Source organism: Hypanus sabinus, chromosome 7, assembly GCF_030144855.1.
Source record: "Hypanus sabinus isolate sHypSab1 chromosome 7, sHypSab1.hap1, whole genome shotgun sequence".
Classification (NCBI taxonomy): domain Eukaryota; kingdom Metazoa; phylum Chordata; class Chondrichthyes; order Myliobatiformes; family Dasyatidae; genus Hypanus; species Hypanus sabinus.
This window is the reverse complement of record NC_082712.1, coordinates 8,716,033-8,738,986: the sequence shown is the minus strand read 5'-3', so window position 1 is coordinate 8,738,986 and position 22,954 is coordinate 8,716,033. Positions and strand designations below refer to the sequence as shown.

Sequence of the window (22,954 nt, the reverse complement as noted above, 5' to 3'; positions counted from 1 at the left end):
TATTATGGTAATCTATCTGGGTTGGGGTGCAGTAGATGCAAATGAGTACAGTTTTGTATTCATGCTCTGGGTTAGTTAGTTGTTAGCCAGAGAAAGTGAGCCATGGGGGATGATATTTTTTCTTAACCACTTATTACACTTAAATACGCAAACCTCACAAATTGGAATGCTAATTTAGGTCGACCGCTAATTATGCTAAGTATCATTTAGCTATTTTGCTAATTAGAATGCTTAGTTATACTGATTTGAATGCTAAGGTCATTATATCACTAATTTAGTCCTTATTAGTATTTTATCGCTACAAGAACGTTTGTCTCTGCTCCTAGGTCTTATGGTCTGATTAGGACTCAGCTCTTGCTTCTTCTCCCCTGGATAAATGGAACAGACGAGAGTGTAAGTGAGAAAAATGAACCTAACACTTGCATGACTCTGATAGTGAAGAACACTTTCTTCTCTCCTAGGAACATCTCATGGAAGCTAACATTGATCAGTTCCGATGTGCCATCCCACAGGAATCCAGCAAGAAAAAGGTACTTTTCTCTGTTATATGTTTTAATTGAAATTTGCTTTATGACTTATTCTTCGTGAAAAGCTTTTGACTGCGTGCCATCCAGACGGATTATTCCTCACATCTGTATATTGAGGTGGTGCAAAGGGAAAGGAAAGGAATGCTGAATTATAACTCTACGGTTGGTGAGGAACTACAGTGCAAGGGTACTGATGAGATGGTGGTTCAAGATGACTCCAGAGAGTAGCAACACTTTGCGAGATCGCCTCAACAAATGTATTCATAATGTCAGAGAGTACTACGGTACAGACACAAGTCCTTTGGTCCTTCTAGGACTTGGTCTTCTGCCTGTCTCATCTGTCTGCACCCACATCCACGTACCATGCCACACATTTTACTTAATTTCAGCTACTCTTTGAACTTTTTCCGCAAATTAACCATTAGAAAATCGAGTTACATGAGTAAAGTAAGTTAATTTCCTGACTGGAGTTTATTACAAAACTATCTTGAAATGAAAGGCGGGGATCATTTCTGAAATCTCCAATTATCTGTCATCTAATAATATGGAAATCCCAATCATCCAGCTCATGTGTTCATCTGAACTGTGTGCTGGGGTCCAGAATGGGAGTTTGGGCTAGGGTCTGGACTGTGGCCCGAGTATGGGATCAGGAAAACCAGGAATCACAGGTGAAGAGAGGAGCAACAGTCATAAACACAAGAGATTCTGCAGATGCATACCCTCAGCAACACACACAAAATGCTGGAGGAACTCAGCAGCTCAGGCCGGAGAGGAATAAACAGTCGACATTTCGGGCTGAGGCCCTTCATCAGGACTGGAACAAGGAGCAGAGAAGCCAGAATATGAAGGAGGGGAGGGGTATTAACTGGCTGGTGATAGGTGAGACCAGGTGGGTGGATGGGGGAGGGGGAATGAAATGAGAACCAGGGAGATGACAGGTGGAAAAGAAGGAAGACAGTGGACAATGAGAGAAAGAGAAGGAGGAGAGAACGCCAGAGAAAGGTGATGGGCAGCTGAGGAGATGAGAAAGGGCTAAGAAAGGAACCAAAGTGGGGAATGGAAAAAGAGAGTAGGGAGAAATTATCAGAAGTTCGAGAAATCGATGTTCATGCCATCAGTTTGGAGGCTATCCAGGTGGAAGATGAGGTGCTGCTGGTCCAGCCTAAGAGTGGCCTCATCATGGCAGTAGAGAAGGCAATGGACCAACATGTTGGAATGGGAATGGGGAGTGGCAACTGGGAAATCACACCTACTGTGGATGGAGCAACGATGCTCAACGAAGCAGTCCAGCCGTAGACGTACACTCAGTGGCCACTCTGTTCGGTACACCTGTACATGTGCTCAATCATGTAAATGTCCAATCAACCAATCGTGTAGTTCCAGCTCGCAGCATAAACGCATGCAGACATGGTCAAACGGCTCAGTTGTTGTTCAGACCAAACACCAGCATGAGGAGAAATATGATCTAAGTGACTTTGACCGTGGAGTGACTGTTGGTGCCAGACGGGGTGGTTTGAGTATCTCAGAAACTACCGATTCCCTGGGATTTTCACACACCACAGTTTAGAGAATGGTGCGAGAAACAAAGAAACATCAGTGAGTGGCAGTTCTTTGGGTGAAAACACATTGTTAATGAGAGAGGTCAGAAGAAAAGGGCCAGACTGGTTCAAGCTGACAGGAAGGCAGCTGTAACTCAAATAGCCACACATTACAACAGTGTTGTGCAGAAGGGCATCTCAGAATGCACACAGCTGAACTTTGAAGTGGATGGGCTAGACGCAGAAGACCATGAACATACACTCAGAGGCCACTTTATTCAGTACAGGAAGTACCTAATAATGTTGCTACTAAGTGTATTTTTATATAAAAGTTCAAGATTTAACATTGTATTTTTAGCAGTTTAATTGCCGACTAAATATGTATTTTCATTTATAGATCCACCGGAGGCAATGTCTCTTTCACATTCAGCCTTTTAATTATACATTGATGTGAGCGATAGAATTTGACAGAGTAATAGTGTGACCCTTTTAAACATCTACTTCTACCACCTACACAAGTGAATTATAGCCACTTTTATGCCGAAGTGTATTCACACTATTCTCTTCTCAGTTGCTATAGTTACTTACATGTCTTCTCTTTTGCACCCCTGACAGCGAGTATTGTCTGAAATTAGGAAGGAGAAGGAGGCCAAGATAAAACCGATTCTTTACAAGGCACGGCACGTCCCCCGACAGATAGTAAGTTGTCAAGTGGATAATGTAAAAGTACTCAGGCGTGGACTTCGGATACTGATGGTCTTCTGTTGAATTCTATCACACGTGATACAGAAGCTTTGAACTACACATTCAAAATGCTGGACGAACTCAGCAGGTCAGGCAGCACCTATGCAGATGAATAGACATCAAATTTCAGGTACTAACACAGGGCCTGTCCCAAGTTTGCACAGAGAAAGTGAAGGAAGGAATGGCTGTGGATGATGAAGTATCTCCAGTAGAGTTAGGCTAGTATTGTCATGGGAATAAGCTGTCGATGAAGTCATCTGAGGAACAGATTAATGAGGGTTAACATGAACAGAAGAAATTAAGGCCTGGCGCAGGGTCTCAACCTGAAACATCAACCATCCCTCTGCCTCGAAAGGAGCTGTCTGACCCACTGAGTTCCTCCAGAAATTTGTTTTTTTTTTGCTCCATTTTCCAGTATCTGGTGTACCTCATCTCTGGAAAGGAAGATTAAAGTTGTAGAGTGAAGGTCTGCAAATGTCACGTCTTGGTGATCTTCAGAATGGGATGAAGGGAATTCCAATGTTTGCGATGGGTCCCTTTCTCTAATTGCCATTATTTTATAGATTTCAACTTCTTTTGTTCTCTCCCTCTCCTCCTCCCCCTCCCCCTTCCCCTCTACCCCTCTCTCCCTCTCTTCCCCCTCCCCCTTCATTAACCTATCAACCATCTACATAGCATCCCTGGGCTTGCCTTCCTGGGATATTTCCTCTGTCATAGCCATTCCCCACCTCCATGTCAACAGCATAAATACAAATGTGTTTTCTCACTTTGCCTGTTCTGATGAAGGGTCTCTGACTCCACTTCCCTCCCCACAGTCACTGAATGACCTGCTCAGTGTTTCCAGCTTTTTCTGTTTTTATTTCAGGTTTCCAACATCTGTTATTTCATGCATAGCAGAAGCACTTTCAGCTCCATGAGTTTAGACGTAAAAGATCCAATGATTTTCTTAGAGTTTGCATTGACTCCTTCCAACAATATCTATTCCATCAGGATAAGATTTATTATCACTGACCTATGCCATGAAATGTGTAGTTTTATGGCAGTTTTATAGTACATAAAGTATACTATAATTTACTAAAAGAAAATAAGTAAAGCAAGAAAAGAGCAAAAATAGTGAGGTAGTGTCTTAGGATTACGGACCATTCAGAAATCTGATGGCAGGGGAAAAGAAGCTGTTCCTGAAACAGTGAGCGTGTTTCTTCAGACTTCTGCAGCTCCTCCCTGATGGTAGGAATGAGAAGAGGGCATGTGCTGGTGATGGGGGTCCATAACGATGGATGTCACCTTGAGGCATTTCCTTATGAAGATGTCCTCGATGGTGGGGAGGCTAGTCCATATGATGGATCTGGCTGACTTTATGACCTTCTTCATTTGATATTCCTGCTGTTTCCCTCATTCAAGTATATATATTTAATGCCCTTTGAAAGTGACCATCAATCTGTACCAGCTACTTCCTTAAGCATTTCGATCTAAATCCTAACTAATCACAGAATGTTAGAGTCATGCACTATAGCAACAAGACCTTCAGCCCAACTGGTCTAGTCTGACCAAGATGCCCCAACTAAGCTAGTCCCATTTGTCTGTGTGTGGCCCATATCCTTCTAAACCATTTTATGTACCTGCCCAACTGTCCATTAAGAACTATTGTTGCACCAGCCTCAACCATATCCCCTGGCAACTCAATGCATATAGATCAGAATCAGAATCAATATTTCTTACTTTCTGCATACCACCTTGTCTGAACTGAAGAGCACGTTTGGTAATAGACTAAGACAACTACACTGCTCCAAAGAGTGCTGTATGAGGTCATTCTTACCCTCGGCCACTAATCTCTATAATGAGTCAACCTATAGCCAAGGAAGTGATGACCCCCCCCCCCCCCCGCCTCTTGTTACACTGTTTGTGGTAACTTATTTTTTATTCTTTCTACTTCTCTTCTAATATTTATATCTATGCACTTGTAATGCTACAGTGACACTGTAATTTCCTTTGGGATCAGTAAAGTTTCTATCTATCTTCTTGCTGTTTTCTAAGCCCCCTCCTTTACTCCCTGTATACCCATGACTGTGTCGCCACCCACAGCTTCAATCTGCTAATTAAATTTGCTGACAATACTACATTGATTGGCCTAATCTCAATTAATAACGAGGCAGTCGACAGAGAAGTCATCACCCTGACACAGTGGTGTCAAGAAAACAACCTCTCCCTCAATGTCACAGAAACAAAGGAGCTGGTTGTGGACTACAGGAGGAATGGAGACAGGCTCAACCCTATTGACGTCAATGGATCTGGGGGTGAGAGGGTGAACAGTTTTAAGTTCCTCGACATACATTATCACCAAGGATCTCACGTAGTCTGTACATATCGGCTGTGTGGTGAGAAAAGCACAACTGTGCCTCTTTCACCTCAGACAGTTGAATAAGTTTGGTATGGGCCCCCAAATCCTTAGGACTCTCAACAGGGGTATTACTGCATCACTGCCTGGTATGGGAAGTGTACTTCCCTCAATCGCAGGATTCTGCAGAGAGTGGTGTGGACAGCCGAATGCATCTGTAGATGGGAACTTGCCGCTATTCGGGACATTTACAGAGATGTGTGTAAAACCGGCAAGAAGAATCATTGGGGATCCAGATCACCCCAACCACAAACTATTCCAGCTGCTACCATCCGGGAAACGATACCACAGCATAAAACCCAGGACGAACAGGCTCCAGGACAGCTTCTTCCACCAGGCCATCAGACTGATTAATTCACGCTGACACAATTGTATTTCTATGCTATATTGACTGTCCTGTTGTACATTCTGCACATTTAAACAAAGTCAGTTCAATTCAATTCAATGATGTGAAAATGTCACACCTCAGACTGGCCACCAGAAGGAGGTAGAGGTGACAAGGCCAACTTCTTGCTCACCCGCCCTTTCAGTTAACTATTAGTTCATGTTTATCACCTCTGTCTTGTTTGCAGCCCTCTTGGTTCCTTGTCCCTTCCTTCTTTGCTCAGTCTTGGAATAATCTTTTGTCAGTGAAACCTTGTTTTCATTTGCAGGAATCTCTATTTCTGGAACTTGAATTAATATTTTTTGAATTTAATTTGCCTGAGTCTTTTGGACCGTCTGCCTGTACCTTCCCTGCGAAGGAGTCCAGTAAAGCCTCGCTGGATTTTTTCCCTCTAATTTTGTGTGCATCTTCTCTGCAATTGGGTTCACCATTATTCAGTGTGAGAGAGTTAAAACTGAAGAAGTTACCTCGTAAACTATGACATGATTGTGGTGTTTTACTGCAGCTGTATGATGCAAAGACATAAAGATAGTTATAAATGACAAGCTAAATCAGTAGTGCACAACAATTGGAATTGTGCAGTGGGATTCATTGGTTCATCATATCTGATGGTGGAGGGGAGAAGCTGTTCATAAAATGTTGAGCGTGGGTCCTCATGCTAAGTCTTGAGGATGTCCTTATTGGTGGGGATGGTTGTGCCCTGGCTAAGTCTACAACCCTCTGCAACCTCTTTTGATCCAGTATATTTTTACCTCCATGCCAGACTGTGATGAAGCCAGTCAGAATGCTCTACACTGGACATCTCCAGAAACTTATACCACCATCTGTGGTACAAAAAATGTTGCTCCTCGAATTCTTACCAAATCTTACCCCTCTTACCTGAATGAAACCTTTGCCCTCTGGTTCATTGTTCCCCATGCCGGCTGATGGCGTAGTGGCATCAGCGCTGGACCTTGGGGCGAAAGGTCCCGAGTTCGAATCCAGCTGGCTTCCGTGCACGCTCTCCGAGTTGAGCACCAAGCTAGCAACTCAACCTTGTAAAAAAACAGAAACATCACAGTTGATGGCCTATTCTCCCTCTCCCCTCCTCTGTGTGTGTGTGTGTGTGTGTGTGTGTCCCTCTCTCTCTCTTATCTTTGCCTGTTATTATCATAGACTATCACACATCAAGCCCATTCTGATTTACCTTGCATCTGTGCCCTCTGATTATCAACCCATTAACAATACCTCACTATTTCTGTTCTGTTTCCTGTAAACTCTAGAGAATGTTGTGTGTGCAAATCCCTGGAGATCATCAGCTTCTGAGATGGTCAAAGCACACTGTCTGGCACCAGCGATCATTCCACAGTCAAATTCACATTTCTGTTCTGATGTTTGGTCTAACCAACAACTGAACCACTTGTCCTTGTCTGCATGCTTTAATGCATGGAGTTACTGCCACATGATTGGCTGATCAGATATTTATTAGTGTACCTATTAAAATGACCACTGATATAATAGAATGTTTTACATTTTGGGAGTTAACACAAGCAAGGGAAATACCAAACAGCAGCACCCCAAATGACTGCTTTATGACAGCAATTACCATCTGAAACCAGTTTGCCAAGTGAATGCTGCTTGCTGGCTGAGCGTGTTAACTGTGCTGGAAAAGCTGTTTGCACCTTTTGGTGAGCTAATCAGGTTTTGTGCTGCCTATGAATTCAAGTGGAAACTACACTCCACATATCAGCAGTGTGCCAAGTGGGCTCTGAAATTTAAGGCAGGCTTTTTAACTGTCGGTTTAACAGGATGCTTTCTCCACTGGTCCAGTGCAAGCAAAACGGATTTAAGGTGAGATTAACTATGTACATCGACACATAGAGTGAAAGCTGGCTTTTAAATCAAGTCGGTGAGAATTGTGCTGGACAGTGAGGATTGTCTCGCCCCCAGCTCCTACACAGACATGCCCACAGAACTCATTGTGTCAGGCAGTACCTGATTGCCAGGCAATGTCTCAGGTTGAGACTCAGATGAAGTTCCACAGAGTATCCTCTCCACGCCAACTGCCACACCAAACCAGCTCGTCTCCATCTCCTGTATTCAGCCCATATCTCCCCAAGTGCTGCCCCTCCATGAACCTATCCCAGTGCTTCTTAAATGATACTATTGTACCTGCCTTAGCCTCTTCCTTTGACAGATCTTTCCATATACTCACCACCCTCTGCACGAAAAAGTCTCTTGTAAATCTTCACCCTCTCATCCTAAACCTCTGCACCCTAGTTTTGGACTCTCTGCCCTGGGAAAAAGACTGTTACCGTCTACCTTATCAATGCCTTTTAACCACATCTTTACTAATACAATGAATTTTAAACATTTCAATAAGGTTGCTCCTCAGTTTCCTGTGTTCCAAGCAATACAGACCTATAGCTCAGGCTCTCAAGTCCTGGCAACCTCCTTGTAAATCTTTAATACACTCTTTTCAGTCTAACCACATTTTTACTAATACAGGATGACTTGTAATAGGAAGTTGCTGAGTTGCTCCATCGTTTGTGTGTTGCTCTAGATTCCAGCAACTGCAGACTCTTGTGTCTATGAAATCACCAAGACAGGTTCTTGAGCAAACACACTCTGGACTGTAGAGAACTGTGTTCTCCTAGCAATGATTTGAAGCAATTACAACATCTCTCAAGCAACATTCTTTAAGAGGTGTAGAAGCTGAGAGGAGGCATAGGTTGAGTGAATGGCCAGAGACTTTTTCCCAGGGCAGAAATGGCTTTTAATGTAATTGGAGGAAGTATGTGTTGGAGAGAGGGGTGAAATGTCAGAATTATGTTTTTTACACAGAGCGTGGTGAGTGTGTGGAACGCCCTGCCAAAAGTGGTGGTTGTACATTAGGGACATTTAAGAGATAAGCACGTGGATGATAGAAACATGAGGGCTCTGTAAGAGGGAAGGGTTAGATTGATCTGAGAGTAGGTTAAAAGTGGCACAACAGGTTGGGAGAAAGGGTTTGTCCTGTGCTGAAATGTTCCATGTTGTAGGTGCACAGAAGCTATTTTATTAGCTTGGGAATCTAAAATGTGTGAATATTTTAAAATTAGGATCAGGCATTCAAGGGTGAAATTACTTTTGAACAGAAGGTGTGTTTTCAGGGAAATGTGGCAATGATTCTCCTAGAGATGGTGGCTGGCGGGGATGAATTGAAGTCCAGATGGAAACAGTGCAGAAAACATTCACAAGAATGTTAACAGCTTGGGAGGGTTTGAGGTTGGATAGGCTGGGACTGTTGCATCTCAGCTTCCTGCTTTAGAAGGCTCAGGGGCGACCGTATCAAAATAGTGAGCGGCATGAATAAGGCGGATGGTCAGAGCCTCTATCCCAATGTGGGAGAGTCCAAAGCTGGAGGGTACAGTAGGTAAACAGTACAGTACAGGAACAGGCTGTTGGAACTGGTGATATCGATCAGAGGTTCTTCAGAACTCAAATGAAGCATACAATGTGGTGGTTATAGCTGTTTCATTAAGCGTTACAAGAACGAACAGAGAAAAAGAGACAAATAAAAGAAGCCATTGTCGTTGGTTGTTTCACACTCATACTGGAGATAGCAATATTCCAGTGATAACGATTAACCTATAAAATAACCAGATTCAGGTGGTTCCCAGTTCAGGGTACATATATTATCAAAGTATGCATACTATATACAAACTTGAGATTTATCCCCTCAAAACAAAGAAACCCATTTGAGCCCTTTTTTAAATAAAAGGACCAGCAAAGACCCAATATGCAGAAACAAACAAACCGTGGAAACAACTGAAATTCACGAAAGTGAGTCCACAGCCACGAAGCCAGTCATTACGGTAGCCGATCCAAGAACCCATTTGTTGCAGGCCGCAGCCTCAGTTCAGCACAGAGATGAGTAAACCTCACAGAGCAGTGAGCAGAACCAACTTGTCCCTCGCCTCTTTCCCTGACCTTTTCAATCTCGCCCAGTGATGCACCATCAATAACTCTCAGAGACATGAGGCGAGATATAGGCTTTAATTGGCTGGAAGAAAGAACAAGCAGCGATTGACCACCACACTACATCCTGGAGACTGAGGCCGGGGCTGTGTTTCCAATTGCCTTTATACCGGGGTCAGTGAGAGGAGCCACAGGAGCAGTCAGCGGGGGGGGGGGGGGGGGCATGTCCAGACAGGTATATGTAGTTCACCACATTCACCCCACCTTTGTTTTAAAAGAGAGTCCCCATTCGGTGAAGTTTCTTACAAGTATATTTACAGGTTAAGTCTATCAGGTGGTTGAATCTGTCGCTGCGATCTACGTAGTACCGGCTGTGATTGCACAGGTGCCGGTGGTAATTGCACCGGAGACAGTGGTTGTGCTGGTTCCGGCCTGACTGGAGGTGTCAGCCCACTAGGCGTCGGTGATCCCTCATGCATGTGCAAGACGCCCGGTATAGGAGTGTCATGAGGAGTCTGTGTAGGGCTCGGTGTGCGCGGTGTCACCTCGGGTACAGGGTTCATAGTTACCGTGGAGTGTTCGGGGTAGTGGGCACGGACAGAGACCGTGTCCTCCTGCCCATCAGGTAAGACCACATAGGCATACTGGGGGTTTGCATATAGTAGGTGGACCCTCTCGACCAGCGGGGAGTATTTATTGCTCCTCGCATGTTTCCAGAGCAGCACTGGCCCTGGGGACGTCTGCCAAGCCGGTAGGGTGGTCCCAGTGGCAGACTTCCTGGGAAAAGAAAAGAGTCGCTCATGAGGGGTGACATTGGTGGACATGCATAACAGGGAGCGGATGGAGCGAAGTGCCTCGGGGAGGACCTCCTGCCATCGAGAGACCGGCAACCCTTTTGACTTAAGGGCTAAAAGTGTGGCCTTCCACACTGTGGCATTCTCCCTCTCCACCTGTCCATTTCCCCAGGGATTATAACTCGTGGTCCTACTAGTAGCAATGTCCCTAGCCAGCAGTACAGGCGCAACTCATCACTCATAAAGGAGGACCCTCTGTCACTGTGGATATAGCAGGGATATCCAAACAGAGTGAAGGGCTGGCGCAGGGCTTTTATGACAGACGTGGTAGTGGTGTCAGGGCAGGGGATGGCAAAGGGGAACCGTGAGTACTCGTCGATAATGTTGAGGAAGTAGACGTTGCGGTCGGTGGAGGGAAGGGGGCCCTTAAAGTCAACACTCAGTCGCTCAAAGGGGCGGGTGGCCTTAATAAGTTGCGTCTTTTCAGGACGGTAGAAGTGCGGTTTGCACTCAGCGCAGACTTGGCAGTCCTTGGTCATCGTCCTGATGTACTCAAGGGTGTAAGGCAGGTTCCAGGCTTTCACGAAATGGTAAAATCGGGTGACTCCCGGGTGGCAAAGATCTGCGTGGAGTGCGTATAGCTGGTCGAGCTGTGCGCTGGCACACGCTCCCCGGGATAGGGCATCGGGGGCTCATTGAGCCTTCCAGGCCGGTACAGGATATCATAGTTGTGGGTGGAGAATTCTATTTTCCACCGCAAAATTTTATCATTTTTGATTTTGCCCCGCTGTTGGTTGCTGAACATGAATGCAACTGAGCGCTGGTCAGTCAGCAAGGTGAACCTTTTGCTGGCGAGATAGTGCCTCCAGTGCCAAATAGCTTCCACTATGGCCTGGGCTTCTTTCTCCACCACGGAGTGCCGAATTTCAGGGCCCTGAAGGGTACGAGAAAAGAATGCTACCGGCCTTCCTGCCTGATTGAAGGTAGCAGCCAGCGCGAAATTGGAGGTGTCACTCTCTACTTGGAAGGGAATGGTCTCGTCCACTGCATGCATCGTTGCTTTGGCAATGTCCCCCTTAATGCAGCTGAAGGCTGCACGGGCCTCGGCAGAGAGGGGAAATATGGTAGACTTGACCGGGGGCGGGCCTTGTCTGCGTAATGGGGGACCCATTGGGCATAATAGGAAAAGAAGCCCAGGCACCGTTTGAAGGCTGTGAGGGTGGTGGCAAGAGCCAATGACCCCGTTCTCCATGACATACCCAAGGATAGCGAGTCGGGTGGTTCCGAACACACACTTGTCCCTGTTATAAGTAAGGTTCAGAGCTTTGGCCACTTGGAAAAATCATTGGAGGTTGGTGTTGTGATCCGGCCAGTCGTGACCACAGATGGTGATATTATCCAGATAGGGAAATGTGGCCTTCAGTTGGCATTGGGCCACCATCCAGTCCATTTCCCTCTGGAAGACAGAGACACCATTTGTGACACCGAAAGGGACGCGCAGGAAGTGATAGAGCCTGCCGCCCGCCTCGAAGGCAGTGTAGGGGCGGTCCTCTGGGTGGATGGGGAGCTGGTGATAAGCGGATTTCAGAGTCTGGGTCATATTCCACAGACATCCGGGTGGGTTGTGTAGCGACATTGGTGGTGCAGGGCACAGAATATCGGGACTTTGCACTACTGGTCATGTGCGCTCAACTGTGCGCGCCTGTGCTATTGGGGCTGGACTTCCAGAGCCACCTCAAAAGTGTGACTATGGCATTTGACGGGACCCTCCCACCACTCACTGTCAGGAATCCTCAGTTTTGTGGGACTTCATCATATACCCCGCTACTGACCACCACACTACATCCTGGAGACTGGGGCCGGGGCTGTATCTCCAATCGCCTTTATACCGGGGTCCGTGGGAGGAGTCACAGGAGCAGTCAGCAAGGGGGGCATGTCCAGACAGGTATATGTAGTTCTCCACACCCAGTGCTTAATCATCCAAACCTCGGGTCCTTCTACGCTCTTAGACCCGGGCCTCACCATTTCAATACTCTCTCAAGCCCAGGCTCCACCGCCTGTGACACCTGCTGCAGAAACATAGAGAAGATTCTAGAAAATACAGAATTAGCTATCCAATTTACAAGAAAATTTACTGAATAATCGCATGTATAGTCAGTAGGTGAGTATATAAAAATTAGCACAGGAAAGTTAAACTGTAAGTTGGGCCAGAATGACCTGTAAGTTGCTGTATCACTAAACTAAAAATAAATAAATAATGTGAATTAAACAGCTTTCTCAGCTTTGCAGCAGAATTGTATATCTTTCACACTTCCTTCTTTGTGTCATAATGTTCTAATTCTCACTGAGGATCAGTGAAAGGTGCGCAGAGTGGGTATCAAACCTTCAGCAGCTGTTCTCACTCCCTATAAGGAATGTGTTTTTGGCACCTGCGTGTCTTCCAAATGTTGACAGACCCCAGGCAGCAGGTAGCTCTGTACTTAGTTCCAAAGAAAGGAAGGGACCATTAACAGTGGAAAAGGAAAAGCCAATCTCATGACATTCCCCAACTCCAGGCCTTTATCTGCTCCCAGGAATTGGTCGCCTCGTTATAGGAAGGGTGTGGAAGCTTCAAAGAGGAAGCTGCACCATACAGGCCCTTCGGCCCACAATGTTTCGTTCACTTATTTATTTATTGATATACAACATGGAACAGGCCCTTCTGGCCCTTTGAGCCTCATCGCCAGCAACCCCCGATATCACCCAAGCCGAATCACAGGCCAATTTACAATGACCAATTAACCGACCAACCAGCATGTCTTTGGACTGTGGGAGGAAATCAGAACACCTGGAGGAAACTCAAGCATTCCACAGGGAGGACCCCGACCCTGGAATTCTCCTTGGGATCCTGCCCACGAACTTGAGCCATTCCTTAGAAACATGCTCCACACCATTCCACGCCACGTGGAGCTGGACGAGTGCATGTTTTACGTGAATACAGAACATACAAGGTTGCAGCTCCTCCTTGAGAACTTGAAGGGGTGCTCCTCACAATCTGATTGCATTTCAGCCCCACACTTCTGACCTTTGAGTACCTGGTGCGGGGAAAAGGAACAGGGACCTCATTGGTTCATGCCCAGGAGTGGAAAAAGTGGCTGATCACAAACCCTGGAAATGGCCATTGCAAGGTGGCGGGATAGCGTAGCGCCTCGTGCACAACTTTACAGCACCAGCAATCAGGGTGCATCCTTCTCTAACTGTGTAGATTTTCTCCGGATGTTCCAGTTTCCTCTGTTCATTCCAAAGGCATGCCATACTGGTTAGGGTTGGTATATTGGCACCAGAAGTGTGGCAACTCCTGTGGCCAGGCAGCCCCCCAAAACCTCCCCGGACTGTGTGGGTTATTGACACAAACAATGCATTTCACACTTTGTTCTGATGTATATGTGACAGATCAAGCTAATCTTTTAAAAGCAACACATGCAAAATGTGGGTAGATCTGTGCAGGTCAGGCAGCAGCTGTGGAAATTAATAAATAGTCAACATTTTGAACTGTGGCCTTTTATCAGGACTGGAAAAGAAGGGGGAATTTGGCAGAAAGCCAGAGCGATGGGCCTACCTACACAGTCAGGGTTGTGGATCTTGGGAAGGAGGCAGAATCGAGCAGAGCTGGGAAGGGAATGATGCCTACCCCTTTTCTGAGGATAGGTCCATGCCTGGACCTTCACCTTTCCATCCCTTTGTTCTTCTGTCACTTCTAACCAGGTTCTTCACCATTGCTCCGAATATCTCTGAATGGTCTTGTATCCAGTTTGGTTTGATGAAGGTCCTATGTATTGTGTAATATTAACATTGTATACAGAATAGTACAGTATTGGCCCCTTGACCCAGAATGTTGTGCTGATCCTCCAATTTAATCTAAGAGCAACCTAACCTGTCCTTTCTACACAGCTCTCCGTTGTTCTTTCATCCATGTGTGTACCTAAAATGTCCCTCCTGTATCCGCCTCCACCATGACATCCGGAGACATGTTTCATGCATCCACTGCTGTATGGTTAAAAAACAATCTCTTTCATCCCTCTATACTTCCCTCCATTCACCTTAAAATTAAGCTCTTTTGTAATAGCTATTTCTGCCCAGCGAGAAAATCTCTGTCAATGCCTTTTAGCATCTTGTGCGTCTCTATCAAGTCACCTCTCATGCTCCTTTGCTCCAAAAAGAAAATCCCCAGCTCGTACATCCTATTCTGATAAGACGTGCTCTCTAATCCAGGCAGCATCCTGTTACTTCTCCCCTGCACCCTCTCTAAAGTTTCCACACCCTTCCTATAGTGAGGCATCCAGAACTGAGCACAAAGTTCCAAGTTCAAAAGCAAAATTTGCCTTTATAAACACAAGATGCTGGAGGAACTCAGCAGGTTACTCTGCAGCATCTACAGAGAGGAATAAACAGTTGACGTTCATCAGGACCACTTGCTGAGTTCCTCCAGCATTTTGTATCTGTTCCTACAAATTGCTATTAACTTGACCACTTTTTCCCCTTTCGTGAAACTATATGGTTATCAGTTCGGATTATTACAGCCATGATGCACAATTATTAAATCACAAGTGGATTAGTAACGTGAAAGGGAAAACAATGAACAGTGTTTACATTTTCTTTTGTTAAACAGACTGAAAATATTCCAATAAAAATGAACACAGCTGCCATCCTGAGAGAAAATGTCCTTTACCAACGGAAAGTGAAAGAAGAGGTCCAAAGGTAGGGTGCCTTTGTTGTCCTCATAAAGTCACAGAGCAGAAACAGGTCCCTCGGCCCTTGTCAAACTGTTAATTTGATTCGTTCATTTGACCTGTACCTGGACCATGGCCCTCCATCCCCCTCCCATCCATGTACTTATACAAACTTCTCCTGAATGTTGCAATCGAATCCACATCCAGCACTTCCACTGGCTGCTAGTTCCACACTCATGTCAGCCTTGAATGAAGGAGCTCCCCTTCAGGTTCCCCTTAAATATTTCAACTTTCACCTGTAATCTATAACCTCCAGTTCTAGTTTCACTCAATCTCAGTAAAAAAAAACACCTGCTCACATTTATCCAATCTGTCCACTCATAATCTTTTATACCTCTACCAAATCTCCCCTCTTTCTCCTACACTCCAGGGAATAAAGTTATAATCTATTCAACTTTTCACTATAACTCAGGTCCACAAGTCCCAGGAACATTCTTTTAAATTTTCTCCATAATTTTTCAATCTTATTGATATCTTTCCTGTAGGTAAAAGTGACCAGAACTGCACTCAATACTGAAAATTTGACCTCAGCAACATATTATACAACTTCAACATAACATCGCATTTCAGTAATCTGATTTATGAAGGCCAGTGTGTCCAAAGCTCTCTTTCTGACCCTGTCTATCTGTGACACCACTTGCAAGGATTTATTGACCTGTAGTCTCACTGATTTATAAATTGGATTTTATAATATCCTGTTTCTACCAGACAGATAAGAACCCTGAGGTCCAATATTATGTGCATCTGACTGGAAGCACCAGTGACACTCACAATACTAAGTCAAGGAATATCAATGTTATCCAGCTGAAGAACTCAACTCAGTTTTATTGTCATACGCACCAGCACTGTACGTTGTGCGCACAGGTGCAGTGAATAACTTAGGGCAGCCACCGCAGGCACAGAGCATACGATAAGTAACATTTTCCAAGAAAAACATATTATACAATTATGTAAAATTAATATAAGAAAGAACACAATTAGGAAATGAACTTCTGAATATTTTGGTGCAAATTGGTCATAATTTTGCAGTATTGAGGAATAAACATATGCACCATGAAAATAGCCTGTTGCTATTTTTGCTAATATGGAAAATATGGAAATAATAATAATATGGAAAACATAATAATAAATTAAAATAAACTGTCCATAATTTGCATAACATAATAAACATAGTGTCAGTAGTGGAAGTTGAGAGAGAGAAAGAAGTGGGGTAGTGTCGGGGAAGTGTCACTTCCAGAACCTGATGTTTGTGGGGAAGAAGCTGTTGTTGAGCCTTGAGATGTGGGTCTTTAGGCTCCTGTACCTCCTGCCTAATGGCAGCATTGAGAAGAGGACCTGGATGGGAGGGGTCCCTGATGATGGTTCACAGGTTCCTGAGACATTATTTCTTGTAGATGTTGTTCACGGTGGGAAGAGGTGCATCCACAGTCTGCAGCCTTTTGTGTTCCAATGCCCTATGGGCTGCATACCAGGCTGTGACACAACCAGTCAAAACACTTTCTACTGTACATCTTTAGAAGTTGCTCAGAGTTTTCAATAACACCTTTAATCTCAGGCGACCCTACTGAAGAGAAATCATAGACCAGACCCCGTATCACCTACACCATCCCTCAGATAAAGAGCTGCAAAGGACTGAGAAATCCTTTAATGCTACCCTCACCTGGATCTCCTGCATTTCCAACTGTGTCTTCAGGCTCCTGTACCACTTCCTTTATTGTAGCGATAAGAAGAGGGCTTAATGCTGGGGAGGCTAGTGCTCATGAATTTAAAATTTTCTGCACCTTTTTTTCCAATCCTGTGCAATGGCCAGTCTATACCATACAGCGATGCAGCCAATCAGAATGTTTTCCACAGTATATCTGTAGAAAGTTGCGAGTGTCTTTGGTAACATACCTAGTCTCCTAAAATCCTAATGAAATGTAGCCACTGTTGTTCTTTCTCTGTAATTGCATCAATGTGTTGGGCCCAGGATAGATCTTCAGAGATGTTGACGTCCAGGAACTTGAAACTGCTCTCCCTTTCCACTGTTGATCTCTCGATGAGGACTGGTGTGTGTTCCCTTGACTTCCCCTTCCTGAAGATCACTATCAATTCCTTGGTCTTACTGAGTTTGAGTGCAGATTTGTTGCTGTGACACCACTCAACCAGCTGATCATCGCACTCCTGCACACCTCCTCGTCATCATCTGAAATTCTGTCAACAATAGTTGTGTTGTCAGCAAATTTTAGATGGTGTTTGAGCCACACAGTCCTGGGTGTAGAGAGAATAGATCAGTGGGCTAAGCACACAACCCTGAGGTGAGCCAGTGTTGATTGTCGGCGAGGAGATGGTATTTCCACTCCACATTGACCGGGGATTGGTGAGAAAATGAAGGATCCAGTTGCAGAGGCAGGAGTTGATTCTGGCCATGACCAGCCCCTCAAAGCACTTCACTGTAGGTGTGAGTGCCACTGGGCGACAGTCATTGAGGCAGCTCACCCTGCCCTTCTTGGGCACTGGTGTGATTGCCGCCATTTTGAAGCTGGTGGGAACCTCCAATTGCAGCAGTGAGAGAAGAAAGAATTTTCACCATCTACAAGGGGATCCTATCACTAAACACGTATTTCCCTCCTCCCCCCCCCCCCCCCACCATTCTCTGCTTTCCGCAGGCGTCGCTCTCTCCATCACTCCCTTGTCCACTCGTCTTGCTGGCAGGACAAGTACTACACCTCCTCCCTCACCACCATTCAGGCCCCCAAATAACCCTTAAAGGTGAGGTGACACTTCACCTGCAAATCTGTCAGGGTCATCTATTGTATCCAGTGTGGCCTTTTCTACACTGGTGAATGGTGACGTAAGTTGGGGAGACTGCTTCATCGAGCACCATTGCTCTGTCTGCTGCAACAGACAGGATTTCCTAGTGGCCACCCATTTTAATTCTGTTTCCCATTCCCATTCCGGATCCATAGTCTCCCCTTCTGCCATGATGAGGTAAGTGTTCTATACAGTGGGTGGTGGTTGCATGAAATGCCCTCCCAGGGGTGGTGATAGAGGCAGATACTTTAAAAATATCTTAGAAAGGTACATGGATGAAAAGATAATGGAGGGTTAAGTGGGAGGGAAGGGTTAGATTGATCTTAAAGGAGGTTAAAGGGCTGGCAGAACATTTTGGGGCAAAGGACTTGTACAATGCTGTTCTGTGTTTTTTATTTGTTTCTTGGACATCCGAACATTGAAACATACAGTGAAACACATCATTTGCATGGATGACCAATACAGTCCCATGTATGTGTTGCCATACATCAGCATTAACGTAGCATGTCCACAACTTAATAACCCTAGCTTGTACATCTTTGGAACGTGGGAGGAAACCGGAACACTCAGGAGAATATACAAACTCCTATCAGACAGCGGCAGAATTGAACCCAGGCTGCTGGCTTCGTAATTGCGTTATGCTAACCGCTACACTACCTTACCAACTTTATTCACCTAAAAATGTTGAGTTATAAATGGGGAAGGTCCAGACTTTGTCAGTGAATGTGATGAGTAATAGGCTTCTCAGTCAAGGCTCTAACTTTCCTTGGCTCATGTTAGCTGCACCTCAGCTGCCACCAGCACTTCAAACAAGACTTCCCAAAGAACGTAGCTGTTCCCATTGGGACGATTGTGTGAGACACTGGAAGATCTGCAGAGAAGGAAGGTCTAGATAGCCTGACTCCAGAGTTGATAGCATCACTCACCACACTCTCAACTCACTACAACTCATATTCTCAGTTTTTTTTACACTTGCACACTTTGTGTCTTCTTTTGCACACAAGTTGTTGGTCAGAGTTTGTTTATGTGTGGTCTTTTGGAGATTCTACTTTATGACTTTATTTTTGTTATAAATGCCTGTGAGAAAATGAATCTCAAGGTAGCATATGGTACCATGTTATGTACTTTGATGATAAACATACTTTGAACCTTGACTCCACATACAAGCAAACATATTCCCCACCTTGCTCCCAACTATCCGAGAAAGTCAGATGTTCAGTCCTGGGTGAGGGCCTCTGTTCCTTGAAAGAGTGAACATCTTCATGTTCTGAAGAACCTGTTCATGAAACATTGTTTGTCAGTCAACAGGCTCCTGTACCTCCTCTCTCAGGGCGGTAATGAGAAAAGGCCACGTTCTGGACGGTTAAGGTCCTGAGTGATATATGGCTCCTTCTTCAGGCACTGCCTCTCACACTCAATGTCTCAGGACAAGCTTTTTCCCTTCCATCATCAGATTTTTGAATGCTGTCTCACTATTTACCTCTGTTTTCAATGTACACATGATAAATAAAACAAACATAAAACATAGAGCACAAGCACAGACAAGCCCTTCAGCCCATGATATTGCGTCAACCTTTGAACCTTGTCAAAGATCAGTCTAACCAACCCTTCCCTTTTTCACAGCCCTCCATTTTTCTTTCACCTATGTGCCCATCTTAGAGTCTCTTAAATGTACCTAATGTATTTGCCTCTCCCACCACCCCGGTAGGGTATTCCTTACCCCCATCACTCTCTGTATAAAAAAAACATACCTCTAACACCCCCCTATACTTTCCATAATTCACCTCAGAATTATGCCCCCTCGTAATAGTCATTTCCACCCTGGGAGAAAGTCTCTGTCTGTCTGCTCAATTTATGCCTCTGATCATCCTGTACACCTCTATCAAGTCACCTCTCACCCTCCTTTGCACCATTTATTCATGTAACTTGAAGTAATTTTAATGTCTCACATTGAACTGCTGCTGGAAAACAATAAATTTCCCGGTGTTGTCGATGATCTTAAGCCTGATTCTCATTCCAATTCCAACAGAATATTAACCGGTGCTTCTTTGTGTCCATACCAGAATTGACCAGATACTGGAAGGGGGTTATGATCCTGCCAAGTTTGAGGAATATCAGAAGCAGAAGAACGAGGAACGAATGGAACAACAGCTGGCGGATATAGAACGTCGTCGGCTTCAAGAGAAGATCTTCTTCGAAGAGCTAATACTGGCACGTGAAGCAAGAATTGAGAAGAAACAACAGCAAGCGGCTCAGCAGAAAGAGGAGGTACTAATATAAGAACCTAAGAAATACGGTAGGAGCAGGACTCGGTCATCTGAGCCTGTCCACTGTTCAGTAAGACCGTGGCTGATCAGGCCATGGTCTCAGTTTCACCTACCTGCCCTTTCCCCATAATCCTCAATTACCCTGCTCTGTGAAAATCTACTGAACTGTGTATTAAATGTGCTTAGTGGTGGGGTCCTGTTGAAGGTGGCGGAAGTTGCAGAGGATAATATGCTGGATCCGGAGGCTGGTGGGGTGATAGGTGAAGACAAGGGGAACACAGTCCCTGTTGTGGTGACGGGAGGATGGGGTGAGGGCCAAAGTGCGGGAAATGGAGGAGATGCGGGTGAGGGCATCATTGATGATGGCAGAAGAGAAACTACGATTCTTAAAGAAAGAGGACATTTGAGATGTCCTGGAACGGAAAGCCTCATCCTGAGAGCAGATGCGGTGGAGATGGAGGAACTGGGAATAGGGAATAGCATTTTTACATTTGGCAGGGTGGGAGGAGGTGTAATCGGTCGACGTTTCAGGCCGAGACCCTTCATCAGACACATTTCACTGTGTGTTTTGATTTGAACATGACAAATAAATCTGAATTTGAGACCCATTGCCAGGTGAAATCCTCTATTTCAGGCAACAGAGTTGATGCAGAGGTACAAGGAAATGCAACTCCAAGGAGAGAAGGAGATGAAAGCGAAGGTGGAGCAGGTGATAAAAGGCCACCAAGACACAAAGGAACAAAAAAGGAAAATTCAGGAAAGCAAAAGGAAAATGGGTACGTGTAATAAGTAAAATTCACATTAGTCACCTCCCTGTCACATCTCAAATCCTTACTGTGTACTGAACTGTAAATTCGTTACACGCAGTTACTGAGATTATAACACAGAAGTTGGTTGGTACATACAGCTGGTCCATCACCCACATGAACCCCTTCGTAAAACCCCTCAAACTTTCTACATATCCTTTTCCCTTTCTCATTGTCCCTTCAGTGTTTCAATGCTGTTAGACAGCAGCTGGAATGTCCTGATGAAGGGTCTTGACCTGAAACGTTGACTATTTATTCCCCTCCGTAGATGCTGCCTGACCTGCTGAGTTCCTCCAGCATTTTGTGGGTGTTGAGTTGGACGAATGACCAGATTTCACATGACAGAGAAGACTGGGGTTCCTGGAAAACTGATTTACTGTTTGATTGTTGAGGTCCACCTGAATCGCAGGAATAGGTTCATCTGAAGAATGACGTCTCTGGCAATGTGGCCCTCTGCAAGAGCTACATGGAACTGTCAGGCCACATATTAATCATGTTGAGAGAGAAACAGATCCAATACCACAAGAGACTCTGCAGATGCTAGAAATCTCAAGTACACACACAAAAAGCTAGAGGAACTCAGCAGGTCAGGCAGCATCTATGGAGAGGAATAAGCAGTCAATGTTTTGGGCCGAGACTCTGTCCTCCAGCAATTTGTGTGTGTGTGTGTTGCAAAAGAATCAATATGACAGGTCAATAACCTCTGAACCACTGACTTTGTTTTTCTTTCCCTTGGATAAAGACTGTGTGCATTTACCCCACCTACACCTCTCACAATTTTATACACCCTGTAAAGTCACCTTCAGTCTCCTACTGGAGTAAAGTCCTGTCCTGCCCAATGTTTCTATGCCAGTAAGGCACTTATACAAATAGCATTTGAGCTGAGACAAACAGACACTGGTGTTAATAAATAATTGGTATGTACTCACATCTGATAATATTCTTTTATTCAGCTAAGGAAATGAATAAGGAAATGGCAGAAATACTTCAGCAGGTCATGGAGGAGTCTGACAAAGAGATTAGGAAAAAGACACAGCAGATCCGTGAAATCCGTGCGAGGCAGGCAGCGATGACAATGAAGCATAACTTCCTAGATTTATCCAGAGTAAGTGGAATGTGGGAAAAGCTGTAATGGGATCATATTGTGCTATCATATGAATAAAACATCAATAGTTGCGGGCACCAGAAGTGTGGACACATTTGTGGGCTGTCCCCAGAACATCCTCGGACTGTGAGTGCCCAGGTACTGACATATCTTTGGAAAAAGGCCAGGCGAACACTCCAGAGGAACCATCTTTAAAAAAACTAGCTTTATTTCCCATATGCACATCAAAACATTATAACATTCAGTGAAATGCATGACCAGGGGAATAAACAGTTGACTTGTTAGCTCCCAAACCCTTCATTAGGACTGCAACGGAAGTGGGCAGAAGCCAGAATAAGAATGTGGGGGGGTGGGGGAAGAAGTACAAGCTGGCAGGTGATAGATGAAACTTGGTGTTCTACTGTCCTCTCCTATCAGATTCCTCTTTTTCAGTCCTTTCACCTATCCCCTTTCAGTTTATAACATCCTCCCCTCTCCCCCACCCACCCACCTTCCCCTTCATCTGGTCTCACCTATCACCCACCAGCTTGTACTTCTTTTGGCTTCTTCCCCTTTCCTTTCCAGTCTTGATGATGGGTCAGAGCCCAAACTGCCAACTGCTTATTCCCATCCATCGATGCTGCCTGACCTGCTGAGCTCCTCCAACATTTTCTGTGCGTTGCTCAAGATTTCCAGCATCTGCAGAATCTCTTGTGTTTTTGACATGAGTATTGACATTTATCCTACATTCAGTTAGCAGTTCAGCAACACTATGAGCAAATAGCACTAAAATGGACTTTGTTTTATTTTGTTCTCATTGGGTTCTTTCTTGTGAAAATTGTGAATAATTTTTTGTGAATGCTGCTTATATGATGTTATGTGCCTGTGATGTTGCTGATAGTAAATTTTTCAT

At 44.9% G+C, this 22,954-nt stretch overlaps 1 protein-coding gene across 3 annotated transcripts in view; it reads left to right on the top strand.

Annotated features, from left to right (window-relative positions):
* cfap99 (cilia and flagella associated protein 99) overlaps window positions 1-22,954 on the top strand; it is a 106,848-nt gene that overhangs the window by 69,276 nt on the left and 14,618 nt on the right. For all 3 annotated transcript variants that reach the window (XM_059974171.1, XM_059974172.1, XM_059974173.1), the window contains exons 8-13: window positions 462-530; window positions 2,681-2,764; window positions 14,971-15,059; window positions 19,948-20,152; window positions 20,786-20,927; window positions 21,911-22,062. In XM_059974171.1, the coding sequence (XP_059830154.1) occupies window positions 462-530; window positions 2,681-2,764; window positions 14,971-15,059; window positions 19,948-20,152; window positions 20,786-20,927; window positions 21,911-22,062 (741 nt within the window). The remainder of the gene's footprint in view (window positions 1-461; window positions 531-2,680; window positions 2,765-14,970; window positions 15,060-19,947; window positions 20,153-20,785; window positions 20,928-21,910; window positions 22,063-22,954) is intronic.